Here is a 19808-nt window from a genome sequence, read left to right as displayed (position 1 = left end):
TTGCTAAGATGCTGGAAGAAGCAGCTATGGGCAATTACACATATGTTCTACAGTGCAATCCAGTACTCTTTAGAGATATCTAAAATAGCTTTCAGTGGTCTAGCTGTCCTATATGGTGGTTCTGAGGAAGGAAAAGAAAAGAAACTTTAGTTTTGTATAGTTAAAAACAACATTGGTGTGTCTTTATCTTCTCAAACACAAAGGCAGGTTATAAGCAAAAGATTTTTTTCCAGCCTCATTTACCTGTTACCTGTGTGTAGGTTAATAGGCTTATCTGTATTTCTGCAAGAATAAATACTGGAAATACAAGTCCCTTCGCATATTGAAGTGCTCTTAAATTATCGTCACAGTGTTTTTCAGGAAAAACATGCTTTTTTAGCCTGTTAACAGGTTAATTATTGGCAGTATTTGAGAGAATGCAGTTTCAGACTTAATAAGGTCATAACTATGCTTACTTTCTATTAAAGCTGAGATTTATTTTTCTTTGGGCTTGTCAAATGTTCTGCAACTTTCAGTAAGTACCAGATATGCTGCAATATTTTAACATTTCCTAAGCTAGAGGAACCATACGTGACACCTCCACAATAAATTTTTTTTTTTTTTACATAGTCTTGAATCTTAGCTGTCAGTTGTTCTGTCCTCTGTCATATGCCCTGCATGTTAAGCATTTGACAAGACATTTGACTTGAAGTTGTATTTCACCTTGTTATGGAAGAGTATTAGCTCACATCTTTTGAAGTTAAATTCTGTATCAGCTCAAGCTTTTTATCCCATGCTAAGAATTTTAGGTTCTGTATCAAATGCATGTTTAAGGCTTATTGAACTCTTTACATCTAGTCCTGTGAAATATTGCAAGAAAAAAAAGGTATTTTAGTTGCATAAATTAGTGGGTTCAATGCATGTCTGATGGTTCTGGAATCTAATCTTCAACTAAGTTTCCTAGAGCACAGGCTCCTCGAGGAAGAAGCATCTTCCATTGGATAGTTCTGATACTTCGGAATGTGTTTAGTCTTGGAGAATGTTATGACAGTTTGAGCCTGAAGCTATTTTGGTCTCTGCCTAGACTCCAGTAACAGTTTTCCCTCTCTGTTCACGTGTGTTCTTCTCTTGCAAAACCCAGCTGTTCATGAAGTTTACTTGCTCTCAGAAACACAGTTGAGTGATGAGTTCTGCTTATGTGGAAATCTCCCCTGAAGATTTTTAATTTCCACTCCTCCCCATGCCCCAACCTCTTTCTTTCACGGTTGTTTTGAAATAGTATATCAGTTCTTAGCATGTACAATAGCCAGAAGCACTAGCACTGTTCAAGCATGTTGCTTGTAATAAAAAGGTGAGAGTGGCTTCATCCATCCTGCAGTGCTTTTATTATTTAACTTGCATATGAATCAGGTGTGTAGGAATGTGAAAAAGGTTGGTACTATTTGAGTTTCCTCATCTCTGACGACTAAATGAATTTGATTTTGAGCCTCCTGTTATGAAGTACTAGAAAATATGAAAGTAAATCAGAACTTCTATGCAAGGATATGAGGGATGGCATTGCTACTCTACTGGAGCCTGGATGTTGACCTCCAGGGTACTGTAACAGGATACATTCCTAAGTTAAGAATGTGCTGGGGTATCCTGTGGTGTAAAGCATGGCAGAAGTGCCTAAAATGTCTCTGATTTTAAGTGGAAAGAAATTTTAGACTTAAGATATATACTAATTACAGCAGAACTCTATGAATCCTGTATGTCCAGTTCTCTGAGACATTTGTTTGAAAGTGCCAAATCATGTTGGATGCATATTATTTTCCAGTAGTTGTCGTGAAATCACCCTTCAGGAGAAAAATATGTTCTAGGGAATTTGTATAACCACTGGTTTTGGCCAGAGATACAGAAATATTTAGAGCAAAGTTGTATTTAAGAACAGTTGGCTAGTAACTTGTAAGTCATTGTGTTTACAAAGAATTAATAATGTGAATGTATGTATAAACGATAATAGCAAACAGTTGCTTGCGCCTTTTCTTTCCAAGGTGCATATTTGGACTGTTTTTGAAGACAGAAAAGCAACAAAGCTTCTCCTCTAGTTGAAGCTGCGGGCTGGTTGCTTTAGATTTGTGGTTGTCTTTCCAGGGCACTAATAAAATGATGTACCAAATAAAAATTTTGGTACACGTTTTGGGGCAGAGTATGATACAGTGGTAAAAGGGTGGATAGCTGGAAAGATAGCTGAAGACTTTGGGGTTAGGGGGTTGGAAACCACTTCAAAAGGTACAGAGAGTGTTCCAGAACCATTCTTTGGCTTGTTTTCTGGTGATGCAGTCCCCTTTTCTCATCAGTTGAACTATTGTTCTCTCTCCTTCCTACTAGAAAACAGAAAGGGGCAAGAAGTCCAAATAACTCCTCAGGTCTGAACGGTATTAGTAGCATATAATGCATATGGCCTTAATGCTGTGAACATACCTGATCTCCTCCGATCTCTGAAGCTAACAGGCTGGGCTTCATTAGAGTGTGGATGGGAAACTACTTGGGAATACCAGAGTGGAGTCTCCACTTACACTAAAAAACTGGATGAACAAGGCCCTATGCAATTTGCTGTAGTTGACCCTGCTTTGAGCAGGGAGGATGAGCTAGATGATCTCCAGAGGTCACTTCCAATCTCAAATGATTCTGTAATAACCCTCTTGAGATGCAATTAACATGGCACCATTGAGGTTATATTTTTCAGATCATCCAATGTATTATGCCCAGTGTGGAAGAACAGAAATTCTGGTAGAGATCATTAAAATGGATAGAGTAAGGAGGCTGTTGATCAAAAAGATTTAAGCCACCTTAGTGCTGGGCAAACACTTTGTTACTCCTCTGGAAATTTCAGGCTGCATTGTCATAGAATCATAGAATAGTTAGGGTTGGAAAGGACCTTAAGATCATCCAGTTCCACCCCGCTGCCATGGGCAGCGACACTTCGCACTAAACCATGTCACCTAAGGCTCTGTCCAACCTGTCCTTGAACACTGCCAGGGATGGAGCATTCACAACTTCCCTGGGCAACCCATTCCAGTGCCTCACCACCCTTAAAGAACTTCTTCCTTATATCCAATCTAAACTTCCCCTGTTTAAGTTTTAACCCATTACCCCTTGTCCTATCACTACAATCCCTAATGAAGAGTCCCTCTCCAGCATCCCTGTAGCCCCCCTTCAGATACTGGGAGGCTGCTGTGGGGTCTCCACACAGCCTTCTCTTCTCCAGGCTGAACAGCCCCAACTTTCTCAGCCTGTCTTCATATGGGAGGTGCTGGAGTCCCCTGATCATCCTTGTGGCCCTCCTCTGGACTTGTTCCAACAGTTCCATGTCCTTTTCATGTTGAGGGCACCAGAACTGCACACAATACTCCAGGTGAGGTCTCAGGAGAGCAGAGTAGAGGGGCAGGATCACCTCTTTCGACCTGCTGGTCATGCTCCTTTTGATGCAGCCCAGGATACGGTTGGCTTTCTGGGCTGCGAGTGCACACTGAAGTCGGCTCATGTTCATTTTCTCATCAACCAACACCCCCAAGTCCTTCTCCTCAGGGCTGCTCTGAAACTCTTCTCTGCCCAGCCTGTAACTGTATTCCCATTTATCTTTGTAAAAGCTTTAAATTTGTCATCTCTCTTTCTATAATGCTGTCAACAATCACTGAATGTGCAAAGTCCTCTGTTTCTCCCTGGAAGAACTAATGTGTACAAGAAGCTGTTTATTAGGCGTGAGGTTCATTTGGAAACTATTTCTGGAGAAGATTTAGGTTTGAGCAGAAAGATTTGTAAAGTACCTTAATTTTGTTGTCCTAAAAAGATTTTTCATCTCTTAGTAGGCTTGCAGAGAAACTCTTATTTAGCCTTCATGCCTAAGGAGAGTATGAACCCATGAGCTAATTTGCTTTAGGGATAAGTTGGACATCTTCTCACAAATAACCTTTTAAGATTTACTGGCTTGTAAGAATGGGTTTCCAAGTAACTTGGCAGGAAATTTTTATTTATAGGTTATAAAAAAAAAAAGGGAACATGAGAGTTGATGTTTTCATGTGGCTCTGTCTAGCTTCTTTCCTAAAGACCGTCTCATATTTCTGTTTTGTTGAGTTGCTTCTGTGGAAAAAGGAATGGGATTCTTTTGTCTTTAGACTGTGTTTTAAGGACTGTTAAATATTTTTTTCTAAGTAGATCGCATGTATTAACCTCTGAGAAAGAAATTATGTGAAAAAGACTTGTTATGATAACTATTGTTATATTTTCACTGACTATAGTGGAGATAGGTTTAGATAGTGTAGGTTTGATGGTCTTCCTAAAGGCTTCAGAAACCTGAGGGTTACCAGATCTTTAAGGGTGGCTAGAATCACAATGAAAGAAATTGAAAGAGACATACCTTCTTGGTTAGTGGTTTGTAGTGGTGGTTTGGGGTTTTTGTAGGGAGTTTTTGTGTTTTGGTTTGGTATGGGTTGTTTGTTTTGATTTTGGGTGTTTTGGTGTTTTGTGGCTTGCTTTTCTGTTGTCAGCCTCATGTATTGCTTCAGTAGACTTGTGCACTAGCCAGTTTGGCAAGATTATGGAAATTTTATAATTACCTGATCCTTGGATGCTCAGTAATCATACTGTACTAGAATAGATCAAAGATTAAGTTGGTATAAGAAAATGCTTTCTCATTCATCATAGCAGTCCTGCAAAGCTACACTATTTTGCTATTAGCAGTTTCAACTTGTAATGTTAGCTCCTTGTGTCTTAAATTTATTTAATATTTGAACATTAAGTGTTAGGTAATATGCTTACTAATTAGCAGTGTGGCTGAAAGTTGACATGTAATTTTTATCAATAATATTGTTTAGGAATATGAAGCACGGACAGGAAGAATGTATAAACCTCCACCCCCATCAGCAAGACGTAAAAATATTGAATTTGAACCACTTTCAACTACTGCTTTGATTCTGGAGGATCGACCAGCGTAAGTATGATCCTGCTGTGGAACTGATGATGACTGAATTCATTAGATATACTTCTGATGAGCTAAACTTCACTAGTTTTACATGAAAGTATCACTGGATTAATCCATCTCAACTAATAGCCTAATACCTTCAGAAGAACCTTTAAGTACATTACAGCCTACATGAGGAATTCTTTCTTGCTGTGGCTTAAGAATAGAGCCTGGGGCCACCAGTCTGTTGCCTACTCTATGTCACGGCTGCCTGTGGCAGTGTAGTAGGCATCCTTAATCAGGAAAATTCCTGAAGAGTTTTCATGGATTTCTTCACTGCCATTTCAGTGTGCACTCCCTTCTCTTTTCCCCATTCTGGATACTTAATCTCCTAGACCAGTCAGGAAGACTTAACAGTGGCAGTTCTCACTTCAGGAGACCTGAGCTTGGCTTACCAGAGGAATTTTTTATAAAGGTAAAAAAAAGCAAAAGAATTAGGCACTTAACAGCAGGAGTGGGAAGAATTTTCTTTGAAACCTAAGAAATACCTTCCAAATTGCACCTTGAGAAAGCTTGTGATGGCACTGTTAAATGTTTGCTGTAATTAGTTCCAATTAGGAAATGGAAAATAGAATGTGTAGCGTTTCCTTTGACATTCTCTCTAGTGGTATATAAGCTTATTGCTATGATTATTTTTTTGAAATGCATTATTTCTTTTGATAGCGTGAGATATGCAGTAACTTTTGCTGATGCTTTTCTGTACTTTCAAAATATCACAATTCACAAATTAACATAAGTATGTTTTTACAAGTGACACTTCTACTTATTTTAAATTGGAGTGTCATTTCAAGTGTGTAATGTGTTGCCACCATCTCATCCTTAAAGATATAGCCTGTTCTCTCTGTCACTGGAAATACTAATAAAGGGATCTTTTCTGGGTTTGGGTTGTTTTTGTTTTTTGGTTTTTTTTTTGGATTGTTTAGGTTTTTTTTTTGATATTAAAATCACAGAACTGTCTTCTGTTTATTTTGAACCAAAGTAAGCTAGAGATTGGGTAAGAGACTGAGACTAAACATTGTGTTCCGATTTGTTTTGGCATAACTGCTTGGTCAAAAGGAAGTGTGTGTTTGGCAATTAGGGAATCACTGTGCAGCCAAAAAACAAACACGTTTTAAGATGATGAACTTGCAGCACTGCAGCAAGCTTCTTTAGCTTTAGCTCTGACATAAATGTGGATCTGTCCTTTCTTCTGTTGGTATCTTCTTTTGTGGGAATTTCAAAGGACTATCTATAATGAATAAAAACATTTACCTTTTATTGAAAATGTCATAGTTTTTGTATGAACAAATGGAGTATCGATATAGTTACATTTAATGATTAAAGTATGCATGTCCAGAAATGCATTGGAATAAATAACTGTGGAATAGTATTTTCCTTATATCAGTTCTTGCAAACTTCATTTGAGCATCGCTCCAGATTTTCAACAAATGTAAGAATACCTGCTTTGGGGGAAGCTGTATGAGAACTAATAAACAGAAGCAGTAAACATCTAGTAGTTCTCTATTGCTGTCACTGGAGCGCTTGTAGTGTGACAACTCCAAGGCTCAGAGAGAGGCCAAATTAAAACCTATTTTGAAATGGTTCAGAATGTCATTTGTGTCTGTTGAATTCATGAACACCTTGTTTTCAGAAATCTTCCTGCCAAATCTGTGGAGGAGGCTTTACGTCACCGACAAGAGTATGATGAGATGGTGGCAGAGGCAAAAAAACGAGGTATGTTAGCTGCCAATAACCAGTATAATTCTTTTAACTGTGCAGGAAAACCAGGGCAATTTCTGGCTGTTCTCAGGCTGGTAGGTACAGTGAAGAACAACCTTGTTTAATACCTAGGTTATTGTCTGGTACACATGTGCACACACTTTATATCAAAACTCAATTATCAGTTTGTTTTCTTAGTCCACCATAGTAACTTAATGATTTATTTTTTTAACTACCTGTGTAATGTGATCAGCTAGAAATTTTCTGGTTACTTGGACTCTCTTTTTTTTTCCTCCCCAAGCTGTGTTGCTACAGTTGCCACTGAGAGTCAAAGTATAATAAGGCGGCCAGCTTAAAGATCTGGCATTCTTTTCAGGAATTTGACATTGATTTCAGTGTGAAGCCAGATGAAAACTTCGTTGAGATTTTTTTTTTTTTTTTTTTCCAGCCAGCTGTAGCTGTGTGAACCTTCCTAGTCCCATTAAATACGTTTAATTTAAAAAACAGATCTGTAGCATCTGGTACTGTGTCAATCTATGCACAGTTGTTGAAAGGACTTCTGTAGTCTTGCGCCTAGTATTCAGGGAATAAGCTATTTCAAGAATCTGTGCTGAATGTTTTACTTGGGCTGTTGTCAGAGTTACAAGCTTCTGAACTGATTGATCCTCTATGGATCTGTGGCAGCTTACTCTGAAAGATGTAATAAGAAATCCAAAGCATTTGACAATTTGTTTCATTCTCCTCTTGTGGTATGGATCTTGTAAGTTGTGGTCTGTGGTCAGTGTTCTGTAACTGCATCTTTTGAGGGTCCAGCATGTGTAGCAATTTAGTATATGTGCCCTAGTATTCCTTAAATTAACTATTGCTACACACACAAAGCTTCGGTAAAAACTTAATGAAGCTGACCAGCCGTGTCAGTTTACCAAGGATGGTGAGTTTATGCCATTAATGTTTCTAACGCATGCATAAACAGAAAATGTCTTGCAATTTCACAGGGGTTCTTAGTGATATTAAGATAATGCTGCTCTGTCCTCCTTTTAACCATTTTAATCAGCGGATCTATAAATGCTTCTTTTTAACAGAAGGCATAACACTCTTCTCTTGTTTAGCATTATGGCTTTGTCTTGGATCTTTAGGTCCTCTTTCCAGAAAAGAAAATATATAATCCTTCTAGATGGAAATTTTAGTAAAATCTGAATAATTTCTAAATGGGTGTAGAATTACACTTTTGAGTAATAATTTCATCCATAATTCTTGCTGTTTAGTCTGAGAAGTATGTAAAGTTTAGGCAGAATATGGTGTGAAATTCATTACAGGAAAGACAGCTTTATGTGCTTGCTTTTTAGTCATTCTGTGTACTGCAGAAAAGTGCTGTGAGTTTTCTAGCTAGATTTTTCTTTGTCTAAATGGCTGTGTATTTGAATAAATTAAAGAGAGCTTAAATTAAAAAGTTCCTGAGAAACACACCTACAGTCAACAGAAATAGAACCAGCAACTGTAATTTACCTTTGATCTTTCAGACATTTAAATAATTAGATAATAGCTGAATTATTTACCTAATAATTTATATACACTAATGTGAATTATTAATATGTCTAACAGAAATTAAAGAAGCACATAAAAGGAAAAAAATAATGAGAGAGCGTTTCAAGCAAGAAGAGAATATCGCTAGCGCTATGGTGATTTGGGTCAATGAAATACTACCTAACTGGGAAGGCATGTAAGTAAAGTTCTGTTATGTAAATCTTCATAGAATGGTTTGGGTTGGAAGGGACCTTAAAGACCATCTCGTTCCAACTCCCTGCCACAGGCAAGGACACCTTCCACTAGACCAGGTTGCTCCAAGCCCCATCCAGCCCAGCCTTTGGACGCTTCCAGAGATGGGGCAGCCACAGCTTCTTTGGGCAACCTGTGCCAGTGCCTCACTACCTGCATAGTGAAGATTTTCTTCCTAATGTCTGAGGCAAATGAGGCAAGGCTGGCTTGTTTCTGTTTTAAAAACAGAGGACCCACATACCTTATTTCATTTTCCTTTCTGTTTGGTGAAGAAGTCGGTTTTTGTTGCCATGGTATAGCGAGAGGTCATTACAGCACAACATGAAATGTGCTTTCTGGGACCTTAATGTTTTGGGGTTTCTTTTAGCGGGGTTTTAGCATAAGCAGAGATCCTTGAGTATTGATTTTGGAAATAGCATGTATTTTGCTTGTAAGTTGCCCAATGATTTTAGAAAACAAGATGTGCAATATGTGGCCTTTAACTTGCTTTTTCTTTCCCTGCTTCCCTATCTTAGGCGTGCTACCCGAAGAGTTCGAGAGCTGTGGTGGCAGGGATTACCCCCACGTGTACGTGGGAAGGTTTGGAGTCTAGCTGTGGGAAATGAGTTAAATATCACTCCTGGTATGTCTTTACAGTTCACATTCTAATGCAAAATTAAGTTGGCTAAACTTTTGTTAAAAAAAGTAAAAATCAGGGTATATTTACTTTTTAAAGAACTGTATTTTGCAACCTTAGGAACAGGTCTTTTTACAGTTAGACATAGTCTAGTAACAAGGATGGAAACAAGGATCAAAACCTGCTTACAGAAGTATTTTTGTCTTAAAAGAGTTAAGGTGGTACTCCTCCCAAAAAATTAATTTTTATACCTAAAATTGAGAATCTGTAGCTTTGCTTTCTTAAGAGGTGGAAAAGGGAATTGCTTTATTTTGTAACTAATAATTTTGATGAACTTGGAAGTGTTCTAACCTATTCAGAAAAATAAAAATCTGAATTAAGACATAATTTCCCTCTTGTAATTGCATGATCACCACAGAAGAAAGCATAACACAGCGCACACTATAAAACTGTATACAGTAGTACTCCAGTGGTTAGTGGTAACCATCTAAATAGATTCTCCCCTTTCCCCTGGTGGCTAAGCTGAAACCAGGCAACAAAACCAAAGGCAAGGATACTTTGTGTGCTTTTGTTTTGGATGGGTGCTTTTCTTACTTATCTCTTCTTTTCTGTTTTTGGTTTTGTTTTGCCTCTCACAGAACTTTATGAAATCTTCTTGTCAAGAGCTAAGGAAAGATGGAAAAGCTTCAGTGAGACGAGTACTGAGAATGACATCGAAGGTGGGTTCTCCTGAATACTAGACAGCCTCTTACTCACTTTTACAAGCCCAGGAAGTCTCACAAGTTCAGCTGCAATTGCAGCATTAGGAACACTTATTGGAAGTGCTCTCAGTCATTCCCTACTTAAATGTTCACTTTCTTATAACAAGTCAGTAAGTGAGGAGCTTAACAGTATTTACTGTATCAATAAAAGATGCATTCAAATATTGCATGTGCTGGTTAATTTTCAAATTAATGTGTTTTCTTTTGAATTTGTGAAAATCCAGAGCTAAGCTCTCATGAAATTTTTAGGTGAAATACAAAAAGAAGAAATGGGTTACTATAGTATAGTAAATACTATTGCTTAATTCTGCTTAGATGTCTCTTAGTTTGGTATCCCTTCCATAATTTGGGGAAAGGAAAAAAAAATATCCTCTTTGTGGAATTGAGAGGTGAAGAATGAAGAAATTACACATTTCGTATCCCACTTGGGTTTCCTTGGTTGCCCAGATGGCCTTTCCTTCCAGATCTATTAAGTAGGGAAGTTAGCATACTTACATTATAATGGAGTTTTATCACAGGCATGTTGCTGCCTCCTGTGGGTATTCTTTCTGTTAAAAATAGCATCGGTGATGATATATCTTTGTTATAAATGTTAACTCCTTCTATTGTTAACAGTTACTTTTTTAAAAATGCTGTCTTCTGTGAGTCTGTCAGTACCAAGTGCTATGAAATTACTTTGAGTTGGTGTCTTTTAGGGAAAGAAAATGGCATTGTAATGCAAGAAGTACTTTTTATTTGCACTTGCCATAGTCAGTCCTGACTAACTGGCTACTCTGTAAATTATGTGTGTCTTCCTTATGCTAGCCCTGGAACTCATCTAAAGCTTGTTTTGAGATTAACTGTTTATAAAGAAATTCTGTGTGTACATGACTGAAAATGTGCTTATGCTTGGAAAACGCGTATGGTTTGTGGGGTGGCTGTTCGTTCTTTTGTTGTGTGGGTGTGGGCTGACTGTGGGGAAAGCTTGGTAATTTGTTTATTTGGGAAAGGTAGTGGTTCTGGATGAGAATGAAAGGGGAAGGGCCCATTTTTATTGTGTCAGATGTTCTGGGAAATGTAGTAATGAGGGAAAACTTAATAATAGGATTTTCATTTCTGGTTGAAAAGCAAGCCAACATGCTGTGCTTATTACTAATCTTCAGTAGCAAAGTCTTGGATGATCAGTTATTTTAGCCTCATTTAACGTACTTGAGTAGTTCTGAGGGTTTTCCCTGTTCAAACATCTTTAACTCTTTGGGAGTTCAGAAAACTTAATTTCTTGTATAAATCTGGAGTTTCTTATGCTCCATATTGTAGACTCTCAAATTCTTTGGGAATCACTAAATGGATACTGCCCCAAATGAAATGTTCCCAAATTATCCAATATAATGCCTGTTCCTTTTGAAAAAGATAGGAAGGATTAAGCAGCAGTTTTTATTTAGATTGTGTATGTTCTTTCGCTGTAATAGTAATTGCCTTCTTTCTTTCAAAGTCCCACTCACTCCTGAAAGCAACTATTGTAGTTTTAGGACATCTGGAAGGAAATGTTACTTTTCAGGCTTCAGCAGAGCAGGTTCTGTTTAGCCAGTTCATCAAATCCTGTGATCTTCTGCTTTCCAGAGGGCTCTTGGCTGCTTTAAGCCCTCTGAAAGAGCCTTTTCCACAAGTGCTACATTTATTTTTTTCTCCTTGCTATCACTAGTATTCGCATCATGTCACTACGTAGAGAATAGAAGAGGGATAACTCAAGGGCCAGCTGAATTTTTTCTGGAGGTTCTTGAGTGAATGCTGCCTTCTTTCCTGCCATTTGAAGAACGGCAATGCAAAACTTGTGCAGATCATAACTGTGTGGTCACTTCTGGAAACTTCAGTGAAGTTTCTCTTTATTTATAATCTGTAGTTACCTTCAGTCTAAATGGGATATGAGGAATGCATGACTTTGGAAGCAGTATGTTTGACTTTGCAGGTGAAGACGTGCTGGCTTCTTGTGATGATGACGTAATTCAACATTTTTTTCCCTCTAGTGTACTGTACATAGCGTATTTCAGTACTCCTGGCTGAAATGAACCACCAAATGAGCTGATCAGGAATTAAAATTTGAAAAGTGAGATCTCACTGTATTGGTTTAGATCAAGGGCAGTGCTCTCACACTGTGGTCTTAAACACTCAGTAATTGAAGTCACAGTAGAAAGAAAGAAAATATAGTTTTGAGGACTGGTCTGGGCAAAGTTCAAATTCCAGTGAATGGAGGGCTGGATAGCGTGTTATACAGAAGTAAAAGGTAACCTACTTGCACGTATGACTTGAAACAGTGAGTAGGCAGGTAGTAATTACTGATAGTTTCCGTCACTTGTTGGAATTAATGGCATATATGAAGTATCAGTGGACAGTTTTTGATCTTAAAGTATAGCACTGTAGAAGTGTACTCCAAAATTGGAACTAGGTAACTTTTTTCCCTTAGAAGCTAAGAGCCTTTATGTGCTTATGGCAGTTTTATCCTGAAGTCTGTAGAATTATCTATCAGTTCTAATAAGCGTTGGTTTTGCTTGCAGATGCAGGTGCATCTGTTGCTGACCGCGAGGCCAGTCTGGAGCTGATTAAGTTGGATATATCACGCACATTTCCATCCCTGTATATTTTCCAGAAGGTAAGATTTCTGTAACTTTAGTTACAACAACTTTAAACATCCGAATAGTTAAACAAGAAAAGAAGCCTAGCTGGGTAAATATGGAATAGTTTCTAGAAGTTGTTTGTATAAATAAAATATTTGTATAAATAACAAAAATAAGATAAATTTTTATACATGCAACAGCATGTTATGAGTTTTGTTGTTTGCTTTTAGTTTTTTTTTTAATGAGAATAAAGTAGGGACACTTAATAATGGTCTATGAGTCTTTCTCTCCTGGAAAAAATTGCATGTGATTCCTATTAATGCGTATGAAATTACATGCAAAAATGAGAATATTCTCACTGCTTCTATGGAAATCTTGATGCATTTTAGTACACACTTTCAGGTTTTATGATTTTTATATAGATCCAATATATACACACACGTATATAAAATAGCATGCACTGTTGTAATACAGTAACTTGTATTACTAAGTATTAAAATATCCAATGTCTCTGTAAAGGAAAAAACAACCCTGGATGTATATCAGATATCCTCATTTTTCATTAGGTACTGATTTCCACTGAATTATTTCATTGGATTATTGTTCTGTTACTTTAACGTTTCAAAAACATGCATAGTAACTGATATTAGCCTAGATGCGAACAAAGCGCTGGCTCAATTACATCTTGAAAAACTTAATATTGGCTTGCTATTTTCCTATATTTATAAAGTGATTTTGAAAAACCTTTTAAACTTTTTTTTTTTCCCCCTCTTCCTCCCTCCCCTTATATCAGGGTGGTCCTTATCATGATCTCCTGCATAGTGTTTTAGGAGCATACACATGTTACAGACCGGATGTGGGATATGTAAGTATTTGCTGTAAAATATTTATAACATAGTAAATAAGCTTAAGAAGTCATGTAGTAGAGTGTAATAAATAAGTATCTGAACTTTATGCTATTATCACTTAAAAAAAAATCAGCTTTGGCACTGACTAATTTCATAGCAGTTACAATGATGGTAATAGCTGAAAATGTACAGAATGTTAAGGATGAGTATACTGTCTGGCTTGCATGAAAACTTTGAATGGATGTTCACAAGGCATTACAGTTCTGACAGATGCAGAGTGTCTACAGGAAACAAACAAACCCATCCGCAAACAAATGGAAGTGAACTTCAAGTGAGCACTTAATCTGTTTGTCCTACTGTTGTTCCCACTGCTGTGATTTCCATAGTGTTACTATCATCTTCACTACTGCACATCCTAAACATAGGAACTCCTTATTGATGTCTTGTCAAAGACTAATTGCTCAATCTGAGTTCAATGAAGATAAGATTGTTCGCAGCAAACATTACTGTGGGTATAAGAAAAAAAACAACCCCAAAACCAACCAAACCCCACCCCTCCAAAAAACCCAACCCATAAAAAACTGCCAAAAAACCGGCAACCAAACCAACTAAGCCAAGCATCTTTCTGAATGTTAGCTTACAGAAGCAGTGAAATAACAGATGCTTTTTTTTCCTTCTTTTTCTTTCTTTGTGGGGGTACCTAGGAACACCTTTCACAAGCTTTAATCACGTCTGGGCTAGAAAAAAACTTGAGTTTTAAGTCTGACCCATGCAAAAAATATTAGCACAGGGTGTGTTTTCCTGTCTAAATCAGACATGCTTGGGACTCTGCATCAGTATCTGGTTGGTTTTTCATGTTCAAATGTTTTTAGCCCTGAATTCTGTCATGTGTGACCTCATTTTTGGAGACCCTCCCAAACTCTTTGAGATTACAAACTCTGCAGGTTCTGAGACTGCTTGGGCCAAGGGTGGAGTTTTAAAAGGCAAATAAGTAATTTTTCATGGATAGGTCTTCTCTTTTTATAATTAGGAGCACAGCTAGCCTGGATGGTTTTGATAATGAATTTTTTTTAAAATGTTAATATGGCAGTAAATTTACTGTAATCTATCCCACAAAAATTGAAAGCTGCTGGACTTTTTCTGATGCATATCAATACTAGCTGGTTTAAATGAGTATATTTTTTTAAAATTAGGAGCGGGCAGCATAAATGCCTAGAAACATCGGAATAGTCATCATTGCAGTTGAAATTGGTAAAATTATTTTTAGTATTATGACTATTCAGCTCATCAGTTAACAACTACAAGAATAAATGTTTTTCGCTTTTATTGCGTGCTGAAGTGTTTTTTGAGAGAGTAATCATAGAAAAATGTAAACTTGCATTGTAGCTAACCGCTTAAAGTAATTTTATGTATATGAACAAATACTGTCTGGCAAGTGGAAAGATATGTATTGACTGTTCTGAAACAGAATTTTGTCTCAATTCCAACATATCTGTCTGGGCCTAAACTGTCCCATATGTGAGGTTTTTCTTCATGTCTGCTTTTCCCTTAGCTTAACAGTGAATTTAAGGCCAAGTTCTGTCTCATGAGCCCTGCATCCAGCCTGTGTGGTTTTAACTTTCTTGCATTCCAAGTCCCGAGGACTTGTGAACATGTGACCTTCTGAAACTTCCATGAGGCACCGAAAACCTGCATCTGAAGAAACACTGTTTCTTGCAGAAATCAAATTGACTGCATGCATAAAATTATTTATCCATGTTGTTTCTGTTCATCTGGAAATGTTATGCAATTGTATTTGGTATATGCAGACTGTAAATATTTGTATTTCTAAAGATATAAGGTGTACTGAACCTACTCACCTATGTTTGCCCAATGCTTTTCCCACTTGAAGGTACAAGGGATGTCCTTCATTGCTGCTGTGCTCATTCTCAATCTGGAAGAGGCAGATGCTTTCATTGCCTTTGCTAACCTTCTAAACAAGCCATGCCAGCTGGCCTTTTTCCGTGTGGATCACAGCATGGTATGCACAGTTTTCTGGTTTTGAGCCATAACATTCTTTTGACTTGAAGTATTGATGACTTCCTTTTGTTCTATATAATAATGGAGAACTTTAACCTGTGGTTACAAAGCTGAGGACACCAGATACTAATCCATAGAACACATTCTACTGTTCTGACTTTTCCTTTAGAAACACTTAATTGTTGTACTTAGCACATTGTGACTTCTTAGGATATGTTGACATCCTCAAATCTTGGTGGGGTTTATGTTACTTTAAACATACTTTTGACTACTGCTTATGAGGTACTTTACTGTTTCTACAGATGCTGAAATACTTTGCAGCCTTTGAAGTATTCTTTGAAGAAAACCTTCCCAAATTGTTTCTTCATTTCAAGTCGTACAGTCTTACTCCAGACATATATTTGATAGACTGGTGAGTGCAGAGAACATAGCAAACCTAACCTTAGAACTGTTGGAACACCTTCCATTTTGCTATAGATTTTTCAGCAATGGAAACACAGCATTCAAAAAAGCATTTAGTAGGTGCTTATGTACCTTAGCTTTCTAGGTCTTGTGAAATTGTGGTGAACTGTTATGTGAAACCACAGATCCTCTGGCAGGATTCAAACTTTATGAACTGGGATTAGGAGTGACATCTATTCAGATAGAAAATGAGACATGCAGGAGTCCTGAGTGTCTCACTTTCTTGTTGCTGCATGTAAGTCAGCTATGTGTAATGTAAATAGGGGAGAGGGTGCTACTACACCGTAGTTGGCTTCTGGCTTGATGAAATGAGCATAATGAGCTAAGGAAAAATGTATGAATATAGGAATATAGACTTTAAAAGCAGGAGGGTGAAGCTTATGACCTGGTTTGGGAAGGAATAAAATTGGAAATACAGCGAACATTTTGAAGTAATGAATGTTCTAAAGCAGAAAGTATCAAACTACATTATGTGCTTGTAACAGAAGGCAGTAATGCAAGCACATGAAGTGTTTGTAGTGCTGCTAGATATGGAATGTATATTCATAACTGTGGGTGGGTAAGTATGTGCTTTAAATAGGATTATTGTATGGGGTAGAAGTTTATAATAAGTAGTATATACAGTATATATAGCAAGTTGAATTGGGTTAAATTAATATAAAACAGTCATGTCATCTGAACTTGAGCTGTAAGATGCAGCTTATAGGTAAGCAGGAGTAAAGTCTCAGCAGGAGCAGGTTATACAGTAGCAGCATTGTGTCAGGAATATGCTGCAGTCCTGAGAGTTTAAGTAGATGGAAAGAGAGACATATGTTGCAGAAATAGTGCTGCTGTACAGAGTGTTACAATATTCAGCTTCCAGTCACCTGTGAGAAAGTCTGTGGTAAGGAGTGTTCTAAGGTTCCTGAAGCATTTCACAATAGGAATAATAGAGAAACAGAACCACCACAGGGTTATGGGAAGGCTTTTGCAGTACAGTACATGCAGCAGACTGAACTATCTGCCCATGTATAATGAATGCTATTTAAAAATAAACTTTACAGCAAGAAATGCAATTGGACTCTTCCCAGTATGAATAGAATAGTGACTGTCTTTAGATTTTGGTGGGTTTTAATGTGAACAGAAATTCAAAATGTATCATGGAAATGTAGTTCTTGAAATCTCATTAGTATATTAGTGGGATGTAGCCTTCTATTGAGATATGTGGCTTTAGATTTAATTTAGAAATCAAATTATGAACAGAGCTGTTAAACTCTATGGCCTAAATAACGGGAAGGGTTAAGTTACACAGTTACAATCTTTGCACTTAAGTTCTTATTTGTATATTATATCCTGCTTGAGTGTAAAGATGGTTGTAACTTCTCTAGGCAGAGCTTCCTAAAGGAAGCCTTTCAAATGGATGATTTCCTGTAGCATAAAAAGAGATGGGTTTCAGAATAGGAGTTCTGACTTCAAAAACTGGAGACTTATGGATCTTTAAAATATGAAGAAAATAAGAACATGTGAAATAACTTATTATCCGCTCACTCTCAGCTAATGTAAATGAGCTATAAAGGAGGTGTTTCCATATTTCTGAAATAGGTTAAAGTTGTAACTATACTTTTTTTTTTGTTTTTGTCCTCAATTGTAGGATTTTTACACTCTACAGCAAGTCATTACCACTTGATCTGGCCTGTCGTGTCTGGGATGTTTTCTGTAGAGATGGAGAAGAATTTTTGTTTAGGACAGGATTAGGAATCCTTCGGTTATATGAAGATATTCTCCTACAGATGGACTTTATTCATATAGCACAGTTTTTAACAAAGCTTCCAGAAGACATTACATCAGAAAAGCTTTTTACTTGTATTGCAGCTATTCAGATGCAGAATAGTAACAAAAAATGGGCACAGGTGAGTTTCTTGGATATACATATGTATATGTCAAAACAAACATGTAGTCACATGAGTATATGGGGCCCTTCTTTTAATGGCTTTTTATGCTGCATGTCTGACTTCTGAGCAATGGGTGCTTTCTTTCTAGTATTTAATTCTAGAAATTAATCTCCATGCTAATATTGTGGTGGTTAATATTGATCCTTTTTCATAAGACTGACTTTATAAAACTAGGTTTTTTTTTTGTTCATTAAATAATTTACTTTTCCAGGTGTTTGCCTCACTGATGAAGGACAACAAAGAAGGAGATAAGAATCATAGCCCCGCACTGAAAAGCTAATCATCATACTGCTGAGGTCAAACTGAAAATGTGGAAAACCACTTGATGACAAAGGAGTTTTCACATGACTTCTAAGTGGAAAAGCACTACAGAAAATGTGAAAATTAGATGGAAAAATGACACAGCTCTCAGTGGAGTAATGAACTGATGAAATCTTCACCCTTTTGCCAGTATTAGCTTTTGTCATGGGAAGATTTGTTTTCACATAGAATGCTAAAACCTGTGAAACTGAGAAGAGGGAGAGTTCATATTTAATACTTTAAAAGAATCAGCTCAATGCAATAAACATTTGTAATAACTTCTGTTGGTACTTTAAAAAGAAATTTTGAGGCATAACTTTTTTTACAAATACCACAAAGGCACTTTTTGGGGGGATGAGGGAAATGCTAAATCTTAAGGCCCCAAAACTGCTATCCAAGCCAAATGTATTGGTACAAATATTACCTCCAAAATTAACCATTTGAAAGTATTGAGGACCAAATAAGGTTGTTTGGCATGTTTATGTGCAAGATGGTTAAGATTTGGGAAGGAGTATTGTTTTTCTTTTTTTTTTTTAAGTTGCAGCTTCATTCTTCAGTCTGGGCAAATGTAATTAACTCAGGAACTGTGGAAGTATTGTGCCCAAACCTGTTAGAGCAAAAATCATCTGAATTCGAAACAGTGGTAAGATCAGGGCTGCTATTTTCAGAGTGTACGGCTTTCAAAGCAAGCGGTGTTAAGCATTTGTTTTGGTGTATTGGTTGTGCAGCTTATTAAAAATGGAGTGGGTATTCTGGAAAGGGTTTTGCCACCAGAAGTTTCCTTTTGTTGAGACATTTCCAACCAAGAAATGCTTATATGTAATGGTGAACACTAGAAACTGATAAAGCTATCTGCAGACTTTGTGTTGTCAAAGGAGCAGCCACTTTTAACACTTAAGAATAATGCAGACACAGAATTGTTTTTGAAATGATCTTTTATTAGTGTGCAATACTGAAATCCAAAAAGCATCTGGTTTTGTGATACCTAATTCTTTAACATCTGTTAACTGTGAGACATAAAGTCACATTGTATGTGTCACAGTGGATATTTTCAGACATTTCTTGTTGAAGATGCTGTACAACTTGTGTTTTTAGGGGATGGAAATTTAAAATGGATAGCACTGCAGGTGAGGAACACTTGCACTCTCTTGGTCCATTTTTGCTAATATTTAATGTAAATAAATTCCTTACATGTGGGTTTTTGTAATTGGTCCCTCTGTGGAAATCAGTTCCATTATGTGGAAATCAAAATTACCGTTATGTATTTTTAAGTGCAGGAGGCTTTCAGTTGTCTGGTGTTTAAAAGCAGAGTCTACATAATTGGGGTAAAGATTTAGTGTGGTGTAACTTACATTGCTATCTGGTTTAAAAACTACATATATGCTACTCATAACAATTTGAAAATGTAAATGTCAGATTTTTCTTAACTTACGTATTCACTACTTTAATTGGATCTAATTTGTCTTATATTTTTGTGTTATCTTGTACAGTTTTCTTACTTTTCAACTATAAATCTGTATATAACTGTAAATAGAAGGATCAAGCCTTCCTTTAAGACCACTAGTAACAATTCCTGTGTAAATAAAACTTACAGGCAGCTGTGCGCTCTGGTTCTTTTTGCTTTCTCTGTAACCTTGCTGCTCCATACGCCAGGAGAAAGCCTCAAGGGTAGCGTTACAGATGGAAGCGGAGCTGGTTCCTGCTCTAAGGAACCACATTTGTGTTAGCCGGGTTTCCTGCCTCCCTGAGGAGCTGAGTTGAAGGGCAGTGCAGCACGCCCTGAGGTAAGATTTGCCCTCTGTGAGGCTCGGGAGCGCGGGATACT

At 37.2% G+C, this 19808-nt stretch overlaps 1 protein-coding gene across 2 annotated transcripts in view; it reads left to right on the top strand.

Moving 5' to 3' along the window:
- Positions 1-19586, top strand: part of TBC1D12 (TBC1 domain family member 12) — a 46014-nt gene extending 26428 nt beyond the window's left edge. For both annotated transcript variants that reach the window (XM_062619472.1, XM_062619470.1), the window contains 11 exons: positions 4836-4951; positions 6612-6694; positions 8282-8399; positions 8971-9077; positions 9710-9790; positions 12364-12458; positions 13217-13288; positions 15163-15291; positions 15593-15702; positions 17383-17641; positions 17895-19586. In XM_062619472.1, the coding sequence (XP_062475456.1) occupies positions 4836-4951; positions 6612-6694; positions 8282-8399; positions 8971-9077; positions 9710-9790; positions 12364-12458; positions 13217-13288; positions 15163-15291; positions 15593-15702; positions 17383-17641; positions 17895-17963 (1239 nt within the window). In that variant the 3' untranslated portion in view covers positions 17964-19586. The remainder of the gene's footprint in view (positions 1-4835; positions 4952-6611; positions 6695-8281; positions 8400-8970; positions 9078-9709; positions 9791-12363; positions 12459-13216; positions 13289-15162; positions 15292-15592; positions 15703-17382; positions 17642-17894) is intronic.
- The last annotated feature ends 222 nt before the right edge of the window (positions 19587-19808 follow it).

The sequence above is a fragment of the Pezoporus occidentalis genome, unplaced genomic scaffold (genome assembly GCF_034315485.1).
Source record: "Pezoporus occidentalis ecotype Australia unplaced genomic scaffold, CSIRO_AGI_Poc_V1 ctg210, whole genome shotgun sequence".
Taxonomy (NCBI): domain Eukaryota; kingdom Metazoa; phylum Chordata; class Aves; order Psittaciformes; family Psittacidae; genus Pezoporus; species Pezoporus occidentalis.
The sequence above is the reverse complement of the archived record's forward strand: the minus strand, read 5'-3'. Positions and strand labels throughout refer to the sequence as shown.